At 45.4% G+C, this 23,749-nt stretch overlaps 1 protein-coding gene across 1 annotated transcript; it reads left to right on the top strand.

Annotated features, from left to right (window-relative positions):
• Positions 1–648: 648 nt before the first annotated feature.
• On the top strand, positions 649–16,846 carry NFAM1 (NFAT activating protein with ITAM motif 1). The gene is given in 7 exon segments (XM_058022455.1): positions 649–1,324; positions 1,327–1,387; positions 3,446–3,784; positions 4,801–4,910; positions 7,405–7,506; positions 12,031–12,117; positions 14,720–16,846. Coding segments are annotated over 7 exon segments (1,089 nt in total). The 5' UTR covers positions 649–994; the 3' UTR covers positions 14,780–16,846.
• Positions 16,847–23,749: the final 6,903 nt, after the last annotated feature.

Below are 23,749 nucleotides of genomic sequence, written 5' to 3'. Positions count from 1 at the left end.
GCCCCGTGCAGCTCACATCAGCATGTCTTGGGGAGAGGAGTTGGTTTTGGCTAATCTGAGCTAAACCTTCCCTGGAGGAGTGCAGCTGCTGCACCAGCCACATAAAGCCACTTTCTCCTCTCCCCATCTGTCAGGGTTCTCAGAGAGGTACTGGAGCTGTCCCTGGGCATCACGCAGCACATGCCTCCCCCTGTGTCAAGACCCCTTCCTCCAGGGGACCTGTCCCAGTCTGAACAGGAGGGACAATGCTGTAAACCAAAGGTTTTTTGGAGTAAACTTTGTTCCTACAAAGTCTGGAGTGATAAAACAACTGATAGCGCTTTTGAATACGCAAAGCTTACAGGCTCATCTGCTGCCTTAGGTCTTTCCCCACATGAGCACCCCCCACCAGTCTCTGCAGCACAGCACCCCATGTGAATGGGCACCCTTGAAGTTGCAGCAAGTCCTTTCTTGTGGACTGTGCAATTGTCTCACAAGAAGTGTGAAAGGAGGAAGCTGCCTAAAGAGAAGCGAAGACCTCTCAGCCACAGGAGTTTTTATGAGTCAGATGCTGCTCAGCTGTTGCACTGCAGATGTCTTAGCTAAAAACAAGCATTCATTGAAAATCAAAGACTCTTCGTGAGTATAGGCGGCAGGAGCCTCCCACAAAACGTGGTTTTTCTTCTTCAAAAGGCTCTCCTTAGATTTGCCTACAATAGATTACTTAAAGCTTGCCTGCACTGCGAAGCTGATTTAGAGCCAGCATGGTGTGGATCTGAAATGGTCCAGCTGTTTGGGACGAATTTGCCGTCTGGTTGTCCTCACTCTGTGAATGTGAGTGCCTTCCTCTGGAGGGACCGAGTGGAGAAGTTGGCTGTGGAGGGCCATTTTATGGAGTCAGTGGTACAGTACAGCCTTTGCTCTGTACTGACTACTCATGAGTATACTGGTTCTCTGTGTTGAAGGCAGAACAGGCAATCCCCCACGTTGTGGAAGGTGACAAAGTTTGTTGTAAATGCAAGTGGTATTTTACAGCCATCAGGAAGCAAAGCTCTGTGTGTTAAAGTGCTTGTGGTCCCGTCTTTGGACACCCGCTGGTAGGGCTGACACCATCGTTGTAGTACAGAGAAGTCAGCCCTGGTGTGGGGTGGAGTCTGACCAAAAAGCAGAAGAGCTTGCATCTGCCAGGAACTGCTTGCCAAATGCAGTGTGTGTACATCTCGCCTGTCCCTTCGCAAACAGGAGGGGATCGACCAGCTGCCCTGGCATGAAAATACCTGACAAACCCCCACCTCCTTTGCCTTCTGGATCTTTGTGTCTGGGTGCGTGCTTACTGCCTTTGACCTCCCCGTCATGATCCCAAATCCAAAAGTCATCTTCCTGTTTCTTTGGTTGCTTCAGTGTGGAGGTAAACAAATATTTTCTTTTTAATTCCTTTTGTTTGCTCTCATGTTTTTCATATTAGAGCAGTTCCAGCTGCTATCTTTTGCTAATTTCCAGAGATCCCCTCTAGGAATTTGCACACTGCTGCTATTTCTGTCTTTTAAGCATTTCAAAGCTAAGAGAGTGAATCCTCAAGAACGAGGGAACGTGGGAAAAGGGTTAGATAACCTAAATAAAATGGTTTGGCTTTTTCCTTGGTATGTTCTTTTCAACCTAGTTGCTTCTGGGATAATATGAGAAGATGGATCTCTCCTCTCTTTTGTTACACTAGTGCTTAGCTGTGTCTTATGTAGAAACAGTATTCATGTGTGTTCTGCTGTATAGAGATGGGGAGAAGGATGATGAATCATTTTGAAAAATATGGCCCAGAATAAGCTACTTGGGTTATCACTCCCAGTGTTTGCAGGATTTTGTTACCACCTTTCCATAATATTATTGTAACTAGTGTACACAGGACTGAGCATGTCCCTGGGGACTGTACTGTATCTCAGTTGCTTTTACAACCAAGAACCTTTCTCTGATGTTGTAACCTAAGCTCTTCCTTACTGTCAAGCTGTTGTCCCTGGCTATGTGACGTGTAGAGAATTTTCCTTAACATCTGGTACTTCCCAGCAGTCCTTTCGGGGCAGTAGCTGTGCCCTCTCTCCATTGTTGTCCCTCACCACGAATCCTCAGTGCTCAGCATTCAGCAGTGCTAAGTCTGAGTTGCCTTTTCCAGTGCCAGCTCCTGCTGTGCTGAGGTGACACTGCTGTTGTGATGCCCCATTAGTCCATGGTGACAGAAAAGCAAGCCTGGCTGTGCTCTGGGACAGCTTTAATACCTTGCTATGAGCCTGCTCATAGATGCAGAACTCCAGGGAATCCCATCAAAAGCATAAATGGAAAAGTCTGCCCATCCCCTACTTTCTCTCTCTACCCTTTTTTCCCTCTTCTCATTTCATGTCTCTGAAAGAATCCTCATTTGGTGGCAAGAATTGTAAGATTCCAGTTTCCTTTCTCAAAGAGCCTCCTCTTAAGTTGCCTTATATGTGGTTTTATATCAGTTGACAAATAAATAGATCCAGACACTGCCTGATATTGAACCCAGATTTGGCTGGGAGCCAAAGAAGTCCTGTACCCCAGTCTCCTTACTAGCCAGTGGCTCACTCTTAGGTTTTTTTCCTTTTCATTAAATAAAACAGGGAATGAACTGTGGTATGGTTCCTCATCGTATTCGTCCTTTCTTTTAACTTCTGACATCATTGTCTGCTGAGTTGCAGTGATAGATCACTTTAAACTGCCTTGTGTGTATTAGGAGGAAGCCTGAGAAGGGCATGCTCTCATCTCTGGCTAAGATACTGTCACATATAAATACTTCAGATCTGCAGTCCTCTGCAGATAGTTCCCGTAGCTAACACTGAGGCTTGTGCTTTGCTCCCATTTTAGAGCAGCAAAGGTATGGAGTGATTAAGCTGTGGCTTATTTCTCATGGCCCTGGTGCTGGATTCTGTACAGAATATGCAATCTCCCTCCTCCCTTGCTATTCAGAAATACACAGTCCCACTGGTAACACCTGCTTGCACTCAACACCTTCCCTGCCACAGAGCCATCACACAGCCACACGTAGGTTCCCGAGCGTGGTTTATACACCAGGACATGTCCAGCTAGCATTTATCTTGGAAAATTGCTTTCTATTCACCTGCTGTAAATACATTCAAACACCACTGCAAAATCAGTTCACTTCCTGCTTAATTTCCTGACTTTCTGCGTACTGCTGTTGTATGGAGGAGCTCACAAGAGAAAAGGGGAAGCCTGTGAATGCAGCAGGCTATCGTGCATCAGATAGCAATTACCCAAGAGATGTGACAGATCACACAGGGCACATGCTCTGAATCACTCAGCTTCTGACAAGGGCCAACACTGCGTGCTATGGGTGTGCTTCCTGGTGTATGGTTATTTTCAGAGTGATGCTGTCTGTGGGACAGCCATCCTCTCCTCTCTAAAAGTGAGATTAGGTGACTGCTAACAATTACTACTCTTACAGGAGGAAATGTCGATGTACTGCAGAAACCTCCAATCCAGGTTGCCTTGCTCAAGGAAGAAATATCCATCCCCTGTAAAGTCGTCTTCCCTTACATGCCAAAATACACCAAATTTTCAATCTCCTATTACTGGATTAATTCACTGCTTCAGAAGACATTTATCTATAGTAGGGTGGAAAACATAGCCATTCCTTCTGGAGAAGAGAATAAGACTGCTGCCTTATCTTATGACCACAGAATCATGCCACTTGAAAACACCTCCTCTACTGGCACATACTACTGCGAGGTCAAATGGAATGATATCCAAAAAATGGGAAAGGGAGTGTTTGTCCTTATCAGAGGTAAGTGAAAAACCAGAAAGTAAGGGCAGGAGGGTAAAAATCAGCTGTATCGGGCTATGGAAACCTGATCTTTGCTCTTCTTTTTCTCTATCCACACATGCTATGAAGTCAGGTATGAATAATGCTTTATGCCCAATACTAATTGCCATCAGAGTTGAAATGCACTTGGCACAGGTGTTCTGCTGTTCCCAATGCATAGATGGGGACATGAAGAGACAGTAATTTATACCTGCCCTGCCAGATGGGAATCAGGATCTATCTAGGGACCCTGAGCGCTGGATCAGACAGTGCTTTTAGGTGTCAGTGTTCAGAAGACAGTGTGGTTTGTTCTTCAGCAGTGTGACAGAGGCAGCTGATAAGGTCACTCATTAGGGTGCTTGCAGTTACTGCATGTACAGATTCAGCATGCTCAGATTTAGGGACTCATGAACAGGTTATGGCCTCACCAACATGCCTCCCTCTTTTCCGTTTGGTACAGGGAGTTGGTTGGTCACTTAATGAGCACACTGGAAAGCAGTGGAAAGCTTGATGCAACATAAGAGGAATGTTAAGAAAAGTGATAAGGAAGTGCATGCTGCTGACTGGCTGGTTGTGCATTAATGACTGTTGGATATGAAGAACTTGTAAATGCAAAGAGCTGTGATGAAGTAGCTTTGCTATAGTGGTCAGAGGATATCTGCAGTACCCATCCTCCCAGTTCATGTGGCCTGTGTGCATTCCACCATCTGTCTTTCTGCTCCTATCACAAAAAGACCTTTGCCAACCTCTATCTACCAGATTTCTTGTCTCATATCACCTCCCTCTGTGAAGTAGAGCTGCTTATACCCTGCATCTTCTGTGTGATTCTGCAGCTGCACCCCGCTCTCTGTTCAGTCAGAGTATGTTTTGAAGGGTGTATGCATTTCTGCCACTACATTCTGCACTCCTGCATTTTAGTTTTCTCAAGGCTCTTTCCAGGGTTAAAAATACAGCAGGGTTCCACTCTTACTGTGAACCTTTTACCTTCTTTCTCACAGATACAGGATACATAAATACCTCTTACAGCTGGGAAATCCTTGTTACCCTTACTGTTCTTCTGGCTGTATTGAGCATCACTGCAACAGCTCTGCTTCTATGGAAAAGAAAGGCAAGTAATAACCAAATGCAAAGCAATACCTGATGCACTCTAGGAATTAATTCAATTTTTTTCTAACTTGGCTGAATTGGAAGTCCCCTATGCTGAGATTTTCCATGCTGAGAGTCTGATTCAGTTTATTTTCTTAAGTTTTTCTGAGAAAAAAAGATTACAGGAAAGACAAAATGAGTAAGTGATTTGCCCATTAAAGAAATTCTGGCAATCAGTTTGGCTACAGCATGCTCTGCTTTAGAGCGAGGATTTGACACAGGGCAAGAAGGCACACTAGCAGTGTGCTGGCCTGAGCATATTCAAGGAGATGTAGCCTTGTGATGGGATTTTGGAAAATTGCAGTTTGTGCACACTCAGTCATGGCTTTTATCAATTTACCAATTCAGTTGCCTAAAACTTCTGTAAAGGGGCCAGTTAGACAATAATGTCCTGTGCACCCGAGCAAATCTGTTACAACCCTGATGGCAGGACTTTCCCTATTTCTAATCCTCTGTCAAGATGGAGGTTACTCTTTCAAGGAGACTGCAGCTGCATTCCTGAGCTCGGGCACCATAGCAAAAAAACTCTGCACTGTGATGGGGATGGGGACCAAAGCCTTGGGCATCTGTTTGGCAAAGAAAACACTAAGAGACAGAGTGAGAAGGGAAGGGTCAGGGCAAGGATCCCAAGGAAGCCTGTGCGAAAATTACAAATAACTGTGGGGAAAACAAAAACAAACAAACAAAAAATAAAGAGACGAGGATCAGACTATATAATCTCCAGGGACACCTTCCATTAGCAGTGGTTCTGTGAGGCTGGAATAACGAGCCTCAGGGGGGAAACTGGGACTGGAATCTGGAGTGAGGAAGCACTAGGAGGGTCTTAAGACTGGATTGACAGAACCTCTTGGGTGACTAGACTAGTGTCCCAGGTTGGGACCAGATTCCAAGGAAGTGCAATCTGGGAAGCTGAGAGCAGAGGGGAGATACCAGAAGTGGGGAAGAAAGGATTTGAAGAGTGGGAGAAGAAAAGCCAAAACCAGAGCTAGAAGATCTGCATGAGATGGACCCTGTGGAAAAACCATCTGGAGTCATGATATTGGAGTCCCTGTTGTTAGGTGAAAACCTACTGCTTCTAGTACTGCCACCCTCAGGTGTTCCAACAGCATCATCTGCATTCTTCCAGAAATCTCAAGGCTGGCCTAAAAATACCCTTACATCTTGTAGAATGGAATATGGGATTGTTGGTTTCTAGGTAGAGTGTGCCCCACAACTAACTCCTTGAAGCTGCTCTGTGCCACCGCAACAGCAGACTCTGCGTGCTCTTTGTGTGGAAGCTGTGCTGTGTGTACAGTCCTCTGACTCCAAGGAGTGTCAGGTTTCAGCACACACAGTCAGAGATCACCAGGCTGAAAACAGAACGGCAGCAGTTGGCAGCCCAGCTACTCTCGTGAGACTTACCTTTCAGGCAGTCTGACGTGGGGGAGGAGTGTAAGAGGCAAAGGGAGTCAGCTGGAGATGAGCCCCCATCTCTGTTTGCCTAGAGAGTGTCTCTGTGGGGATGAGGGGGGGAGGCACTGTCACTACTCACCAATTGGCATCTCTGGGTTTTGAAGTGGGCCAGTGAATCTCAGACTTATGGCCTCTCCTTGGGGTCTGAAGAGATTGTGCAGTCATTACATTTGCCCTCCTGCAGAATGCAGCCCATATTTCTCACCACAGCTTGCTCAGACCTGCTGGTTTAAAAATGTTTATCTTTAAGAGAAGCTATTTAGCATCCTCCTTAGTTACTAATGGACTGGAAAGCAGTTTGTCGTTTTCATGTGATGTGAATATAATCATCCCACTTCTTTCTGAATTAGAACAGAGATACTTAGCAAAGCCTTCTGCCTTTTCTGCCACTTCTCTTGCTTGCTGAGCAGAGCTAACCCTTCTCTGTGTGTGCATGGAATGTGTTCAAGGAGAACTCATCTGATGCAAGAAACATTCAAACAAAGGGACCTTCTTCCTTCAGCTCCATGCTGGACTTGTGCATCCATGTATCGCTGACTAGATGTCACCATTAATGATTGTCTGGTGCTCTTCTGTAGACTCTTTGTATTAGGAAAAGCTTCCTTGCCAAATCCTGATAAAAGTAATTGCATTTTGCCTCGCTGAAATTCCTTTCTGCACTATGACCAGTGCCCTGCTTTACTCCCTGTCCTATAGCATTGTTTTGTGCTGCTCAATACTTACACCCTTCAGCCAGTAAGGTTTTGGTGGTGAAAGTGCTTTATATGCACACACAGAGCCCAGTTCTCCTTTCCACTGCTCCAGTGTGAGTCACTGGATTCTACACTTAACCATGCAGTGAGGAAAGTAACCAGCACATGTACAGACATTGCCAACACTCTTTCTTGTGAAAACATTCAGGAGGTGTGCAGACAGCTGGCTTTGATATTACACTGGTATTCATTTTAGCTCTGGGGACATGTGGTTTTCTCCAAATGTGTCATTTGGTGTCTTGTCCTGAGCAGGTGTTGTGTCCTAGAAGGAACTGGCCAAATATCCTGAGACAGAGGGTAGATACACAGCTGCCTTCAGCCAGCCCACCACCACTACCACCTCCTGTCTATGATGTGAGTACCAGAATCACCCTTCATCTCTTCTGTCCACAGCATGGTACAACCCTTCCTTTCCCTGCCATGCTACAGACAGTGCCAGTGTCATGATGTGAAACAGAAGCAATACCTCCATACCTGCCTGTTCTTGCTGACCTTGCCCTGCTTAGCTTCTCTCAGGACTGGGTGTGTCTCCATCCTAGTCCCGGTCATGGCCTCCCCAGTGCCCAAACCTTGCCCCATGCCCTGCTGATCAGCACCTTTCCCTCTGCCAGCAGCACAGAGCAGCAAGTGTGGGGCCAGGATGGGTTCCTGGTGGAAGAGATAGAAGAATCTCCAAAAGTCAGGAAGGAAGAGGGACTCTCAGCCCCACTTTTTACTGCAGGGCATGGCCTTTCTAGCTGGAGAATGATGCCTCAGGAAAGGGACAGAGACATGATACCCTGACCAGCCCCCAGCTGTTTTGGGCCTCAGCTGTGGCCCCTTCACTGGTGTCAGTGTCACAGACCATTGCAGTCCTGAGCAGAACAACTAGCTAGCAGGGGGAAATGGGCAAGGAGAAAGTCAAGGGAGGCTTTTTTTAAAGCATTTCCCTTTTCATTGTATAGGATCTCCTTTTCCATTTCTCAGACTGTTCCCACTCCTTGAGCCCAGTAGCCACAGTGTCGTAGGTAGTAGGATTTAAGTGGTTCCCCTGAAATGTCAGGCTAGACCTGGGCTACCTCAAGTAACCATGACTCCTAATCCCATTTACAACCTGTCCAGCTCCATTTTATATGAATTCCTTTTACTCCTTTTACTCCCAAGGGATGGCTGCTCCACTAAGAAGGAAAGGGTTTGTTGGTTTTTTTTTTTTTTTCCTTGTGAACTGTGGGACCAACAAGGAGGAATAAAATGAAAGTGAGTAGAGAAGGATGTTGCCTGCATATTAGGAAACCTTTCTGTCTGTGAGGTCTATAAGGGCTGGAAAAGTCTCTCCAAGGAAAACCTGTGAGCTCTGCTGCATTAATCATTTAAACTAAACAAAGCGAAGCTCTGGAGAATGTACTACAGAGAGGAGCAAAGATCTGCCAGGGAGGCAGGAGACCTGATCAGGGGCAGATACCTTCAAGAGGATGGGCCTGCCCCATCTCATTCTCACTCTGTGGGGGGAGGGGGGCACTATTTTGTGGCCCTTTAATTTTTGGAGTAGCAGTTTAAAAGAGAGCACTATATATTGTATGGGATATGTTTATTCTGGGCAAAAGGCAATGCTTTGGGTAAAGGAGGTTGCAGGTTATAAACCTTTTCATTTGTATCAAGTAATTTCTTTTTAATTCAGGCTTATAAAAATCCGAATGGGTAGTTTCCTGCTGAAGTGGATGATTTCTGCAAGGAGACAAAAAAAAAAATCAAATCCATTTCTCGCTCAGTCGGCCTCGTCATGCATCCTTAGCTCCATCTTAATTACATGTTTCATCATGTTATTCTGTTCAGGCTCCACTAAGGCTAATATAGCAAGCCAGCAGAGCCAGCCTTAGGCACAGGCAATCCCAGGAGCTGGCTGAGCCCCTGTGCTTGCAGGAGCCCTATGGACCTGGCCCAAGCAGCCTTCCTGTGAAGCCTGTTAACCACACACCAGCTGTTCAGGGCTCCTGGCCAGCCCGGTGTGCAGGGCAGGTGGCCTGGCCCTCTTTGGCAGGGCTGCAAGCAGCCTGGGACCACCTCCTGTGTGCTGGGGGTACGAGTCTGCCCACGGGAGTTTCCTGCTGTGGAGCAACTGCTGCAGTGGGGGGGGGCTCAAAGCAGCAACTCCTGCTCCAGACAAGGCACAGGCTGAGAGCAGGGCTGTGATGTGCAGAGCAGCAAGCACGACCCTGCATGGCATGATTGGCTGGGGGGAGGGAGGGTGAGAGCCCTGGGATGGAAACCTGCATTGGATGGGCCCTCAGGACAGATGAAGGGAATAGAAAGTTGACAAATCTTACTTCCTTTGAATGATAACTCTGATGCTCCACAGCTAAATTTTATTTGGGCTCTGCATGGTGTAAACTCAGCCCTGCAAACTGTGTTTGAAACTAGGTGAGTTGTGAAAATCTGTTGGTGGGTGTTGAACTCAGTGCTTAATTCATGGGGAAGGGAAAAATCTGTGATCAGCATTAGGGTAATCTAAGGCAAGGAAAAAAAGGAAGGACAAGTGAGAAGTAGCTCCCAGTGGTGAGATAAGGAAGGAGGTCAGAGATCAGGGGCTGGACAGGAGACCAGCACATGCTAGCTATGTTGTCTGTGTGGGAAAGCAAGAGGTTGGAGTTTGGAGGAAGGTGAGGCCACAATGTCCTCCCTCCCTGAAGCTGGGAGCAGAAGCAAGAGAAGGCAGCACTGGACATCAAGGTAACAGATGCTGTTGGAGCTGGCTGCCACAGCTCATTAATGCTCTGTGTTATCCTACATGGCAGCAAGCTCATCCCTGGTGTGGGAAGGGTCCTGACACACCTTCTGCAAAGCTGTCCTGCTGCACATTCCTGGGAGAAAATACCTTCCCCAGTGGCTCTTCTAGGTGCCACTATGTATTTTGTGGTCCTTGGGGGTGGCTGTGTGCAGTGAAAAGCATACAAGGTAGAAAAAGCCTGGTAATAAGGGGGCAGCTGGGAACCCAGTTTGTTCTCTCTATACTGCCTTCCTTGACCTCTCTCTCCTCCTGCAGCTGTAGAGTAGCTCTGCCTCACTGCACTGCCCAGAACCAGACCTGTATATCCTCTGACTTCCAGCTTAGCTGCTCAGTTAACGAGCAGCTTGGAAATAACAATCTGAGGGACTTGCTTCATCTGCTTTACACTTCAAACAAGCTTTTTTGAGCAGCAAACAGAACTCCTGCAGTGCAGGTGCAGTCAGGTTCCAGAGCACAGGAGCTTTTCCAGGTGTGAGGGGGACAAGAGGCTGTTCAGGGATAGGAAGGCATCTGTCAGCAGGGAGGAGAGTGGCCTGTGTGCCTTCACTGTGACAGTAGCAGGTGATCAGTGACCAAGTAAAAGTAATTAACTTGCAAATGGTGGTTGGAGACACCAGCTCTCCAACTGACCGGAAAAGGACCAGCATTGTTAACAGCCTGCATGGGAAGAAGGCATGTGGAGGGAAGGGAATCGTTTCTGGCAGTTAAACACCTTGCTTGCAAGTAGCTGCAGACTGGAGTAGAGAAAGAGGCTGCTGTCCTGCCAGGGGGACATGGAGCCAGGCTTCTGGAAGCTCAGCACACAAGATAAGGTCCTCACTGTGAGCATCACAAAGAGAATTGAAAATGAGTGTGGGGAAATAGAATTTTCTATTTTGTGCACATGCAAATGGTGGCGATGTCTGAGTAGGCAAAGCAGGTTTTGGGGAGCAGGAAGCAGACAGGTGAAATAATTTGACTGTTTCCAGAGTAGCAGTGGGAATGTGAGAGTCATGTGGTGCCCCATTCACTGTGGTCAGCTCATGTCTAAGTGCCTGTTTATTCCAAGGCTCATTCCCCAGTGCTGCTTCTGTATGCTCTGGCCCTGTTCAAAGCACTGTCCTGCTGGCCATGATCCTTAAAGATGCTGAGTGTTTGCAACTCTGCATGAAATTATGGGTGTTCAAGTGATTGGCAGCCCCCAATGAAGCCTCCATGTTTTACTCATCCTTCTCACTGCATTTCAGGGTGCCTGGCTCTCTCCACTAATACCATCTGCCCCTCTTGCAGCCAGAGCTCCTCCCATCTTCCTGTTGCCAGAGAAACAGCCACCTTGGCAACCTGCTGTCATCCTTGAAACACACATGGAAAAGTCCTCATGATTGTTATGTTTGATCCTTCAGGCAGATCTGGAATATCACTCAAGCTGACATGCACCTCCTGTGACACGATTACCTGGGGGAGAACGGGTGCATATGCATGCAGGGTGTGTGTGTGTGTTTCTCTGTGCAGCTGAGTGGGACCGTGGTAATATTTGAGGGCCTGGGAGCATATGGATTTTTTTATAATTCTCTGCTCACTCAAAGAGGAAAGGAGAGTTCTGGCTTGGAAAAAAACCAAAACAACAGACAATAAACAGAAATTGTATTAATTTTCTGCAGGTTCTGTGCTTCAGGACCCCCACCCTCTCCCATTTTCTCACTTTTGTGTCCCCTGAATAAACATGAACAAGAACTTGTGGTTGTCAGGCACCTAAACAGTCTTGGGTGGTGCAGAGCGCTGCCTCTTACCTGTGGTCCCCCTGGTGCACAACTTTGCATTCTGGGCCAATTTTGGAGCAGAGTGAGGCAGAGGCATTGGCATTCTTCTCCACTGCATTACACAGGGTAGGCAACATCAAAGCCTGTCTCTGTAAGCCTGAAAAAAAGATGATGATGCAGCTGCACTGTAGGTATTTCAGGGGAAAAGGATTTTCTGTTTGCCCAAGTTAAGGTCAGGTACTTCAAAATTTTGGAGGTGGCAGGGGTCCCTAAAAAATGTCTGGCATGATATGGGGAGCAACCCAGTGGGTAATTAGTTATCTTAAACCTAAGTATTTTATTTGACACCTACTTTCTTTTCTCTTCTCTGTGCAGAGCCTGGATGTGCAGCAAGTTGATGTCTATTCTAGCCTCGAGAACAACACAAACAACCCATCACACAGAAAGAATCCTCCAGGGAAGGTAAGGGCCAGGGCCGTGTTTTTGGAAAGTTCCCATATGCCCTGGGCACCTGGGGGAAGAAACCCCACACAATCTCATGACCTAGCAGGCAGTAAATGTGTCTGCAGTCCCACCAAAAGAGGAAAATGAGATGTGACATGCCCTCACCAGCTGGGCTGCACATGCAGCCTCTCTTCCCTCTTCCAGCAGAACCCTGGCTCCTGCAGCTCTACCAGTTCTGGCACTCATGGTTTTGTGCAGATGCTTTTCTGTGTGACGTGTGCTGAAAGGCACCAAGGGGTTTGGCTTCACTGCTCCCTCTGAACAAGACAGGCATTCATGAAGAGTTGGGCAGGTGCTGGTCCTGTTATTGCCCTTTCCAGATTATTTAGGCAGCTGAGACATCCTCTGGGCTGAAGGAATCTGTGCACCAGCAGCAGACCCTGAACACAACTTTCCTCTCGCCAGCATTAAGCACCTGAGAGCCATTTCATGGTAGCAGAGGCTAAGATGGTTTGGGCAGAGGCTGGGCTTACACAGTCTGTGCTGTCAGCCCTGGTGCTCAGGAAAAGGCAGTGTGGATATGTTTTGGACTTGGATCTTCTTGTTGGGCTGAGAATTATGAGTGAGAGATAAGGAACTAAATTCACTCCCAGTGAAAACAGAGGCAACTAGGAGTATGCAGGTGTAAATCAGTTGTGGGGGCCACATGAAGCAGACCAGAGGCCCGTGCAGCCTTCTACCCTGCCTTTGGCAGGCATCAGTGTTTCATATGGACAAAACTTGCATCAGGCACCCCAGGGAGCATTTCCTTCCTGTCCTCAGAACCTAATTTTTCTTTTCTTCTCCAGACCTCTTATCTGCTTAAAAACTATATCCTCTTCCAATGCTAGAAAATGTTCCTGGAAAACATCTGCTGCTCTCTCCCATTAAAGTTCTTTTGGGGAGATTTGCCTTGGTTGTACCAGCCTTCTCTTTGATTAAGGACATGTGTCTAAGACATTTTCACAACTCCCACCTTTAAGGAAAAGGTGGTCTAAAATCAAGCAGCCCCCTTTGTGTCAGAGCTACTTGCTGTGTGGTCTGGTCCCATGGCCACTGGCCTCCTGCAGTTACTGCTGTGACACCACCGTGGTGGTGGTAGCAAAAGCAGTGGCAGGCTCCTGGTTATTGAGGGGATGGATGTGTTGTTCTATATGGGCTTGTCTTATCTGATGCACTGGAAAAGACAGCATCCCTGCATTTGTGTTTTGCTGCATTTTGAATTATTTGGATAGGGGCCCTCTTTCTGATCCTGTTTATTCTTCTGTATACCTTTACCAGCTGCTCCCTCTGAAATGATTCAGTCTGGATGGTAAGATGAAGTATGTGTGGGGTTTTTCCCTACCAGGGAGCTGTCTAGGCTGTGCTGAGTTGCTTGTGTGTGGCCCACACCATTCAGCCGTTGCTTGGAGGGACAGAGGGTCTGTAAAACAGAGCAGCAACAAAGCAACAGCAGAGGAGCATCTGTGTGTGAGTGGGTCTGGCACTGGCAGCCTCAGCCAGGGTGGGGTGGAGGTCAAAGCAGAGCTGGGAGAAAGAGAGGAGAAAGCAGAGAGGAGATGGGATGAACTCTCACATTGAGAGCAGACAACTCCAAGTGTCCCCAGTTCTTGTGCTGCTCTGGAGGAAGGGAGGTGTGAATGGCAGGATCCCATTAGCTCAGCACGGGAGAGTTTGCACTGTTCACTATGGTTGCAAGCACTTTGATCAGCCTCTCTTAGTTATCCTGGGCTGTGATCACTTGAGATGCTTGTCCTCCAGCTGTCTTTGCCAGAGCATAGGAGGGTGTTTTCCCTGAGAGTGAGACTTGTGGGTCAGTGGGTTTGGCCTGTGAGTGGGAGCTGAGATTGCTCGACAGTGGCTCACTCTGCTTCAGAGGGTCCAGCCCAGCCCTTGCTGTGGGAGGCTGCACAACTGAGGGGGAGCTGTAAAGGGAAACAGGGCAGAAAGCCTCTGTAAAGAGCATTTGCAGGCTGTCACTCTGGACCGGTGGCCAGTTTGGATAGCAAGTGGTTAATCCTGCATGATTTGGAGGTGTCTCCACTCAGCACTTTTGTAGTGTTTCCCTTTGGTGGTGGCAACGGAGAAAATGCTAGTGTAGGTAGGGCTTAGTTCAGCCGGTGGCGTTTTAGCTGCTTGCTGTGTAACCTTGCTTACAGCAGGCCTGTGCCACACAGCACTTAAAATATCAGTCTGTCAGCGCCTTGTCTACACAAGGAACGGTCGTGAGGAATAGACTCAACTGTTGAAGAAACAGGATTGAGGAGGTCAGGGAATTCCTCCTTCACAGAATCCAAAGTGATTTATTTTCTTACTGAGTCCAATTTTCCCTCCCCTCCCTGTCTGACAGTTTTTTGGGGAAGAGTGACTAGTAAAGGAGGCATCTTTATCCCTTGGGCTGGATTAGTCACGTTCGTCTCTGGTGGAGCAGCATTTCTCACTGTAGTGGCTTCTGTTTCAGCAGATCACTTATAGCCATTCCTAACAGAACAAATGTCAGTGTCTGCTTATTAAGAATTAATTCATAATCTTTTGAATAATTTTCCTCCATTTCTTTTTTCTCCTTTTCATCATTCTGCAGACCCCTAAGAAGCAAGAAACTCTAGAAGAATCCTCTGATACACTGTATGAGAATATTTAACAGGGAAGATACCTGACCCTATGTGGACCAGACATCTCTCTGTATAGCAGAGCTACTCTCTTACATCCCTGATGAGATGCAGATACATGGAGAGATCCACACTGACTTCAGAGCACAACCGCGAGGGAATTGTGAACCCCTTGCCCCTTCTAAACTGCCCTTCATTAACAACAGAATGTATCTGTTGAAATCCCTCGGGGCTCGGTCTGCATTGATGCAGCAAAGCTATTTTGCAGCAAAGCTGCAAAAGAAAAGCTGCTTTTGTCAAGCACTTATCTTGGGAATGGGCAATCTGTGAAGGTTTCTCTCACCTGCCCCGGCTGAAACACTTAACTGTTGATCCTCTGCAAGTGGTAGCACAATCCGGAGATTTCCCTGCGTGCTGGCTTGATGTTCCGATCTCGACCTGCAGCCGCCCATCTGATCCTGTGCTTGTGGCTTTGCTGAAATAGCCATCAGGACCTCATGCATGTTTTAATCAGATCCAAACATCCACCTGCCCATTTCCGTTTCTCAGGAACCCCACAGCAAACACGCTTTCTCGTAATCTGCTAATCCCATCAAGTAGTCACAGATGCCTGCTGCGACCTTACTGGGGCGACTCAAATCAGTGCCTCTAAGAAAATGCTTCCCCTTCAGCAATATCAGCAGTGAGGACTGGATGCACTGATGGAGATAAAGGTGGAGGAAAGGAACACAGAGAAATATCCCTTCCTGACAACATGTCTCAGTGACAGTGCCCATTCCAGAACAAGAAAAAGGTTCAAGGAGGGGCGAACGTGAGGAAACTCCCTTGCTGGGGCTGCATAAGCCAGGCGGGTCTGGGGCCAGGCTCCAGCCTGCATAAGTCCTAGGGGAGCTCCCCAGTTTCCTTTTCTTCTTGGCAGTGAGCATTGTTATCGTTTGGGATTTTGAGCCTCTGTGGGAGCAGGCATGGTACCTCTGCCCCACCAAAACCAATCCATTGGCCTTTGTTTCAACTGGCTGTTGTAGAGAGTATAAAGCTCCTTTACCCCTCCACCATACATTATTGCCAAGGAGATCAGTTCTGAAACTTAGAACTACTGGAAGAAGGAGGGAGGCCTTAGAAGTGAATTTGCTGTCCAAGTTCTTTCTCCCCTGTCAGCTGGAACTTGCCTACCGTTTGTGTTGGTGCATATTCTGGTTCTGATAGGGAAGGAGTTACATTAAATAGCTGTATAACATGATCAAACCACCATATCAAAAAGCTGAGGCTGTTTTATCTCATATTAAAAAACAACAACGAAACAACAACCAAACAAAACCAACCCAAAATAAGAATATGCAGCATAACTTGAGAGGAATTGTAGAAACCTCTTTAAAGAAGAAGATCAAATTAAAATTGAGCTCCAGGGTCATAGGACCCTCTCTAGCTGAAGATAATGTTGCTATGTATCAGAGATAGAGGCTGTGGAAAATGTCTCCGGGGCCTCCAACCTTCCTATACCATGTTTAAAGAGATAATCCGCTTATTGCTTTGCTCTTTTTATTAGAAAAGATTTCAAACATGCAATTTGGACTTTGTTTAACCACAGAAAAATGTTTTTTTCTCTTCCCAGCGCTGAGGAATTCATTTCAGAAAAGGCAATGAATGGACAGCATGTCTTATTAGATCCATTTATAATTTGTTAAGTGATCACAACAATTATAAATATTTTTGAAGTAAAACGTTTTACATTTTACTAATATGACCAGGAAATGTTTGTGTTTGTGGAAGAATTTACAGAGGATGGTACAGGTATAACAATTCTTTTCCTTAACAAATTTGAAGAAATGATGAGATGAATTATAAATATGTTGCAGTGTGGCAATAAAATATTCAGCAGATGCTGGTGGATTAGATGAAAAGTAAAAACTTTAAAAATAATGATGGTTAGGTTTTGTGTTTTGTGTTTTAAATTTTATAAATGTTAAAAATACTGGATGCTACTGGAAATTTCCTGGCAAGGATCTCTCTTTGCAGTGAGTTGATTTGTCTTGTGTTTCTGTTACCTTTTAAAGTAGCATGTTTCTTACATTTAGGCCTGAACAATTCTATATTAAAAAGCTGAAGCTGTTTAAAATAAAACATCAGAGAAAGAACAGTATTTGGAATGGGAAATGCTATTCTAGAACAGTCAGTGCTAGAGTACTGGAAGAATCACACCAGGTTCTCATCAATTAAGTGAAAAATTAAAAATTCCTAAGGAACACTGGCAAATGTGAGGATTTGGGCTGTGTGCCAAACTTTGTCAAAATCAGGGTGGGGGTTGCTGTGTTGATTTCAATGGCTTTTGGGTTGGCCCTGTGAGGAAGGCTAAAAGGCTGCTGCATGAGAAAAAGGAAGTTTAAAGCTATGAATCCACAATCTAAAATCACTTCTTTAGTATATGCACCATGGGCAGCCACAGCAGCAACAGCTTGTGTAGAGAGAAAAGCATAAAGCAGAAGGCTGTGAGAGCAGGGATGTTTTTAAATGGTATGGGGTTTTCCAAGGTGGTATGAGGAAATGCCTAAAGGCACAGGTAGGAGAGACTATGAAATATCATTTATATACTATTGGTATAACTACTTTGTAGCAGAGATTTGTTCAGGGAAAAGGCAGTCACTTGATCTTTTTGTTGTCATTTGGTCTTTTTGTCTTACCTGGCCCTGTGGCCCATGAGGATAGGTGCAAAAAATGAGTGCTACTAGCAAGAGGAAATGTATTCATTTGTAAGTGTTAGGCAATTGGGAAAAAAAAAAAAAAGGAAATTATGGCTCAGTTTCCCCAGCTCCACAAATGTGAGAAGCAGTGACTGGCTGATTGTGATCACCCTATACATTTTGCTTTAAACTGAATGCTGAGAAGGGATTCCTGTTAAAAACTGTGTCTCTAAGGGCCTCAGCTTGACTTGCTTCCCCCAGCATGGTGCTGTTATGCACAGAGAAGGCTCCCTGGTAGTGGTATAACATTTGATTCCCAGGTATTGAATTGTCCTTTTCTATTGACAGGATTTCAGGGAAGTGGAGGCCTGTTATCAAAGTAAGCAGTGGTGTGAGGTGGAAATGCACTGCCTGCCTTCTTCTAAAGGAGGTGCTGTGTTAGGACTAGGATCCTTTGCCCTCATCACCAGACATGAACCTTTGGTCCTGAGAGTGCGTTGCTACAAAGAGTGTTGGTGACACTGAAATCATCTATTCCCTTTAAATAGACTCCTTCATAATGCTTTACAGCAAATCCTTATTTGAGATGGCAGAAACCAGGGTGCACTTGAGAGGTTTGTTGATTTGATCTTTTTCTGTGGAGGACAAGCTCTTGCATGGACACTGGTTTGTCATATAAAACAGTGCAAAGTATATTTTGCCTTTATCTGCAGACAAGACCTTACTGTGATGGATAATGCCAGTGAAACACATGTCCAATGTGTTCTCCTTCATCACTTCTGTCTTCTCTTCTTTAGCCTTCTCAGGGGTCTCTACTGCAAATCATCTCTGAATACCCAGCTGGGGCTGGTTCTTTATCAAGGGAAGTGCTTGACTGCAAGGACCCAAAAAAATTGGTTACCATGGCTCTGGTTTACACTGCTGTACTACCCAGCAGTGCCTACAGATGTGCAAGTCTGGGCCAAGGGCAGGGGTCTCTTGTTCCAGCTGGGCTGTCTCTTGGGAAGACTTGGTGTTCTTTCAGCCCTTGGCCATGCCATATGATGACCCCGAGAGACAGGGATTTAGGGAAGGCAGTGAGTGAAGCCACCAGATGGTGCCCTAGGTCCTCTCTGCTCCCTTTCCTGTCCCCTGCGTGCCCACATGCCCCCGCTAGCTTCCCTGGTAACCCTCAGACCACGGACTCCCCAGGGGTGGGCAGCTCCAGCCACACAGAACATCCCCAGGCAGGAGTGTCTGCTGCCCCTGGGGCTGGTGACTGGCACTCCTCAAAGGTCTGCACCTCCTCAAAGTGCCACCAGCACCTGTGAAGAGATGGGGACAGGACAGGCTCCCCTTTTTTGCATCCATGACATCTGGAGCAATTGCTTCACCAGGTACCAATGCCTTGGCACAAGACTGCCCATGCAAGGGACAGGAGAGTAGCTGCTGACACCATTACTGGGTCAGAATGGCATCTGAAATGCAAAATTAGACAGATGTTGGGGGCTGCTTGGAATTTCTACCACTTTCTTTCACCATTTGGAAATGGCATCTTATCTTGGGTTTGGGAAAATTTACTGTGTGTCTGTGGTGAAAAAAAATCATTTGCACCATATGCTGCTTCTCTTTTTTACTATGTCAGGAAACTGATGAAGGCTCAGATATTGCTCTTTCTGTGTTTTGGGATTCTGTGGTGGTCAAGATGTGCAATGCACAGTGAATTATCATTGAGAGTTTATAAAGAAAAAAGGAGCAGCTTAGAGAACACCAGTGATCTCCAAGAGAAGAATGAGAATCTTCAGTGTCTTCTCTTGCTTAATTCTTGGGCAAGCCAGGCTCCACTTACTGTGAGGGATGAAATGTTTTTCTTTCTTAATGATAAAGTAGAAATGCAGATTACTATTAGTAACTAGTATGTCACTAGGTCCTTCACTATTAATAACTAGGCCTGTAAACTGCTGGATTGTGTTGTGAGGTGTGAATCTTCAATGTTCACAGCATCTGTGCATCACAGAGCTGCCACTGTGCAGCTGCCTGGGGACAAAGTATGATGGTGCCCTGACAGTACCAGGCAGGTTCCTGTGGGAAGTGACACGGAGAAGCTGATTCTCAGGGAAGGACTATTTCAGCAGGAGGGGAGGGCTCCTGTTCCAGGAGGAAATCTTTCTCACTAGCTGATGAACCTCTCCTGGAGCTCCTCTTTTCCTTCAGCTTTTTGAAATATGTGGGTTGTGTTGTATCGCTCTGGGCCACATGAAGATTTGGATATACAGCTGGTAGGGCCAGGCAGGTCAGCCACCCTGCTTTAAAGAGTTAGAACGTAATTATCCAAATTGGAACAGGGTGAACATGAAAAAGCTAACATATGGGCTTCTTCAAAACGTTATGTCTTTTAATAACCTGTCAGGGCCTCTGGTTTCTATCCCATCTGAAAGATTAATCTGCCTACAATTTTGTGCAATGATATCTGAGCACTTCCAGGGGTAATCATTGTATCCAAAATACCTGTGACACAGTGAGCTTCCCTCTCTTGTGAGAGAATTAGTGCTGTAATGCCCATAATGGTGCTTTTGGCACTGACAAGTACTATTAAAATCAGAGGTTTCAGAAGTTCTTGCAAGGCTCAGTATGTCATTTCAGCTTCATGCATGGAAAAAATGGAGAATCAGGAGCTTAAATGACTTTTCCAAGACTACAGAGCATCAGAGGTGAAGTTTTGAGCAGAATTCAGGTTTGTATATTCTTAACTCTATCAGGCTGTCCAGGAAGAAGACAGTAACTGGGTAAGTAAGAGCTACTGAGCTACTTATAGTTTAGGGGAAAATGAAGTTTCTTCCTGAGTCACCAGCACTGGGTTGTGCTGCACTTTGCTTTTCATTTTTGATTTCTCAGACCTGCATCTGCCTAGCTGAGGTAGCAAAGCTGCAGAAGAAGTTACTCCTCTCTTTTACAGAGGCATCCATCATTTTGACAATAAGGAAAGCTCATCAGATCCAAATTACCATGGAAAGTCCAAATATGTATGCCGTAATTCTCCAAATAAATGTTTACAGAGGGAATGTGCTGAGTGAATGTGCTCATCCAATCCATGAAGTCTTTCTGATTGCTGAAGAAGTTCCTGAGCTCATGGAGAGAAAAGCAAATGACTGTAGCTGAGTTGCAAAGGCTGTCTCCACTCCCAAGGAAGGAGGCAGGGAAGTCCCTGCCATCACAATTAGATACTGGAGAAGGAGGTGTAAGGAGAGCTGATAATGCTGACAGTTATGTGAATGGAAATGCTTGCCATTCTTTTGAATGTTTAAAGGAAACCACAGTTTTGAAGTGATGGAATTCCTGCTCAGTTGGGTTGTTTATTCAACCAGTGCAGTGCAATCCTGTGCTGGCACATGGGGGAGAAAAAGCAAAACTTCATCTTGGCTCTCTTGGGATTTCTTTACACTTTCAGATTCATTCAGGTAAAGGCAGGGTGTGAATCTGAAGTATGCAGCTCTTCAGCATGGCCCTCTGTACAGACTGGCCCTTTGCTAAGGAATGTGCAGAACGCAGATGGGGGTTCTGGAGGAACCACTTTAATAGAAGGAATTGTAACTGTTCTCCCCAAAAGATTTAAGATCTTGCTGTCCATAAAAATCAGGTTAGCTATTTTGGGTTCTTGCAGAGCTAAAATGAATGCAGCATCTCTCATTTCCAGTCATGATAAGTCACTAGATATCAATTCTTAATTGCTTGATTAATCTTGAATTTTCAGAGCTGACAGTGCCTGTCCAAGCACTTAGACAAGAGCTACATTTAAAAGAAAGGAGAAAATGCTTCTTTTTTCTTATTTTTTTCCTTTTCTTTAAGCGTGGTCTGCAAGGTAAGAGCATGAAATTACAGAGATTTGTAACATATGTTGTCCTGAGAAGATGGACCATTAAGCAGAGTGCAAATAAAGTAGTCACAGGTTTGTGAAAAGCTGGGGGGGTGATGAATTAATTTTAGCATATGCTTCAGCAATTCCTTACAAGATTATGTCAAATATTAGTACATTTTTGCTGTATATTTGTGTGTGTTAGGCCATGTTTTTCATTTACATAAATAAGCAGAAATGTTTCCTTCATGAGGATAATGACATTTCTATGTAGAGAAAGACAATTTAAGGTCAACACTTATGGTGGACTACACCTTTGTGTGCTTTGTGTATGGATGAACTGATAATGATCACTGCACATGCCTCCCTTAAGGGTGGTATTAAAAAAATATAGACCAAATTAAAAAGACATTTAGACTCCCTACAGAACATTTATAAAATTGTTTGGGCTTTTTTTTCCCCCTATTTTTTCTTCCTCCCAACAATGAGTGTGTGGCACATCTGGGCTTAGCAGTGACATGGTGTATCAGCCCTTGCTTTGAAGCAACATATTAAACTGTCAGGTCTCTTTTTCTGTATAACGGGCAGGCTAGAAAATATGATGGCACAATGTGATGGAAAGGTGCTATGGGTGCAAGCTTTCCTATGTTACATCTTTTACATCCTATCTTGGTTTCATCCCTCTAACTATGGAATAGTAAAGATTTTTTGCATTCCAATTAATGACTGTATCTGCCACAGACCTCGGAAGAGGTTAGTGCTGTCCAGGACATCTACTCAAAGGTCTGTGTAATCCAAATGAATGTATATTAAAACATCACTGCTGGTTTTTGCAGATGGTGAGCCAGTGACATCTCAAGGAAGTCATAATGATAAAAGGGAAAAATTCTGACAATAGACCTTCCTGCCCACATCCCCTCTGAATACAAGACTGTCTATGATTATCCACACGGTTATTTTGGTCTACAAGTGCCTCCAGCAATGGTGTGGAGAAGGGAGATTTCCACATACTGGGCTGGCACCTATTGCTCTGCAGATGTCCCAGTCTGTGAGCAATTACATGGTCCCAAAGGCATATTGTCCTCATGTAATCCTTTCCTGCAGTCAGGGTTTCTTTGGTGGTTTCTTGTGTGCTTTGCTCCATAGTCTTGTGTGAATCAGGTGATGGGAGGTCCTGTGGGATGCTATCTTGCAGTCTTGCAGATCAATGTTTCCTTACTTAATTTACTTTATACCATTTATACTCACTCAGACAACCCTAAACATTCTGTCTTGCTCCCTGGTGCTTCTGCACCCCTGAAGTTCTCACCTGCAATTCCCATGATGCTCTTCACAGTTGTTACTTGGCCAACCTACACATGCTGTAATCCCTTCCATCTTTTTATGTTCCTCTTGTTTTATTTCCCTCCAAGTTGTTGACATGTAGCTAGCACTGCGTTGTCCAGAACTAAACATGTCTTCGAGCTGCGGTCTCACTACTATATTAAAAAATGGGACTAGTGCCTGTATCTCTGAGAAGAGGTCTCTCCCTTTACAACCCCAAATTAAATTAACTGCATGATTTTTTGCTGCCATATCACATTGCAAAAACATATTAAATCTGCTGTCTACTGTCTCCCTGAGGTCTTCTGGCATTTCTGCTTTCAGTGCTTGAGCACAGATGATTCCTCTCTTCACCTCAGTTTCTGTCTTTCAGTAGCTCATATGTTGTACCTACTGCCTTTGTAGACACGTGGGATCGTTCAGGGTTCCTCTTTGAGGAACAGCAGTGTGATTCCTTACATGTAAGTAAATTAAATTCCCTCTCCTTTTTTAGCATGAAATAATCAGTCTCCACCATTTCCCTTCCAGGCTGTCCTATGATAATCTGCCTCAGTGCAATTAAAAGGCATGTTACTCTTTTTGGTTTCCAGATTTTCCTATTTATAACCATACAGAGCGCTGGCCTGTATGTTAATAATCTGCCACAATCTGTTTGAACGTCGCATACTGAGGATCACAGGTTGAAACTCTTTTTCTGGAGAAAGGAAAATGCTGTTCTTGCCTTAGGAAGTTTCTGTCCCAAATGTCAAGAATATGGATTAGCTTTTCTTTGGTGGGGAATGACATAGTAAAATGTTGCTTTGTGCGGGAGACTGTTTCTATGGGTGGCACAACAGTCTGAAATTAGCTTCCTTGGGAAATAAGGTCTGTCTGTCACAGAAACTGCCATTGTCCTCATTTTCTGGGGTGTAAACACAGAGCAACATGAATAGAGGAAAGGGGACGAAATCATCACAAAACCAAAACTTTGCTCCATGCATCGTTTTCTTCCTGTGGAGAGAACAAAACAAACCCCCTTCATATGACAGAAGGTAGTCAGATCAGCTAATGCAGTCCTAGAAGATACTTGAATATTATGTTTATGAAAACAGTGTAAGTGATACAGAAGGGAATACATTTTATCATATTCTACTTCATAGATAAGAGAATATGGAAGAATCAGTTAAGGC

Source organism: Melospiza georgiana, chromosome 4, assembly GCF_028018845.1.
Source record: "Melospiza georgiana isolate bMelGeo1 chromosome 4, bMelGeo1.pri, whole genome shotgun sequence".
In the NCBI taxonomy this organism is placed as follows: domain Eukaryota; kingdom Metazoa; phylum Chordata; class Aves; order Passeriformes; family Passerellidae; genus Melospiza; species Melospiza georgiana.
This window is presented reverse-complemented; position numbering and strand designations above follow the sequence as displayed.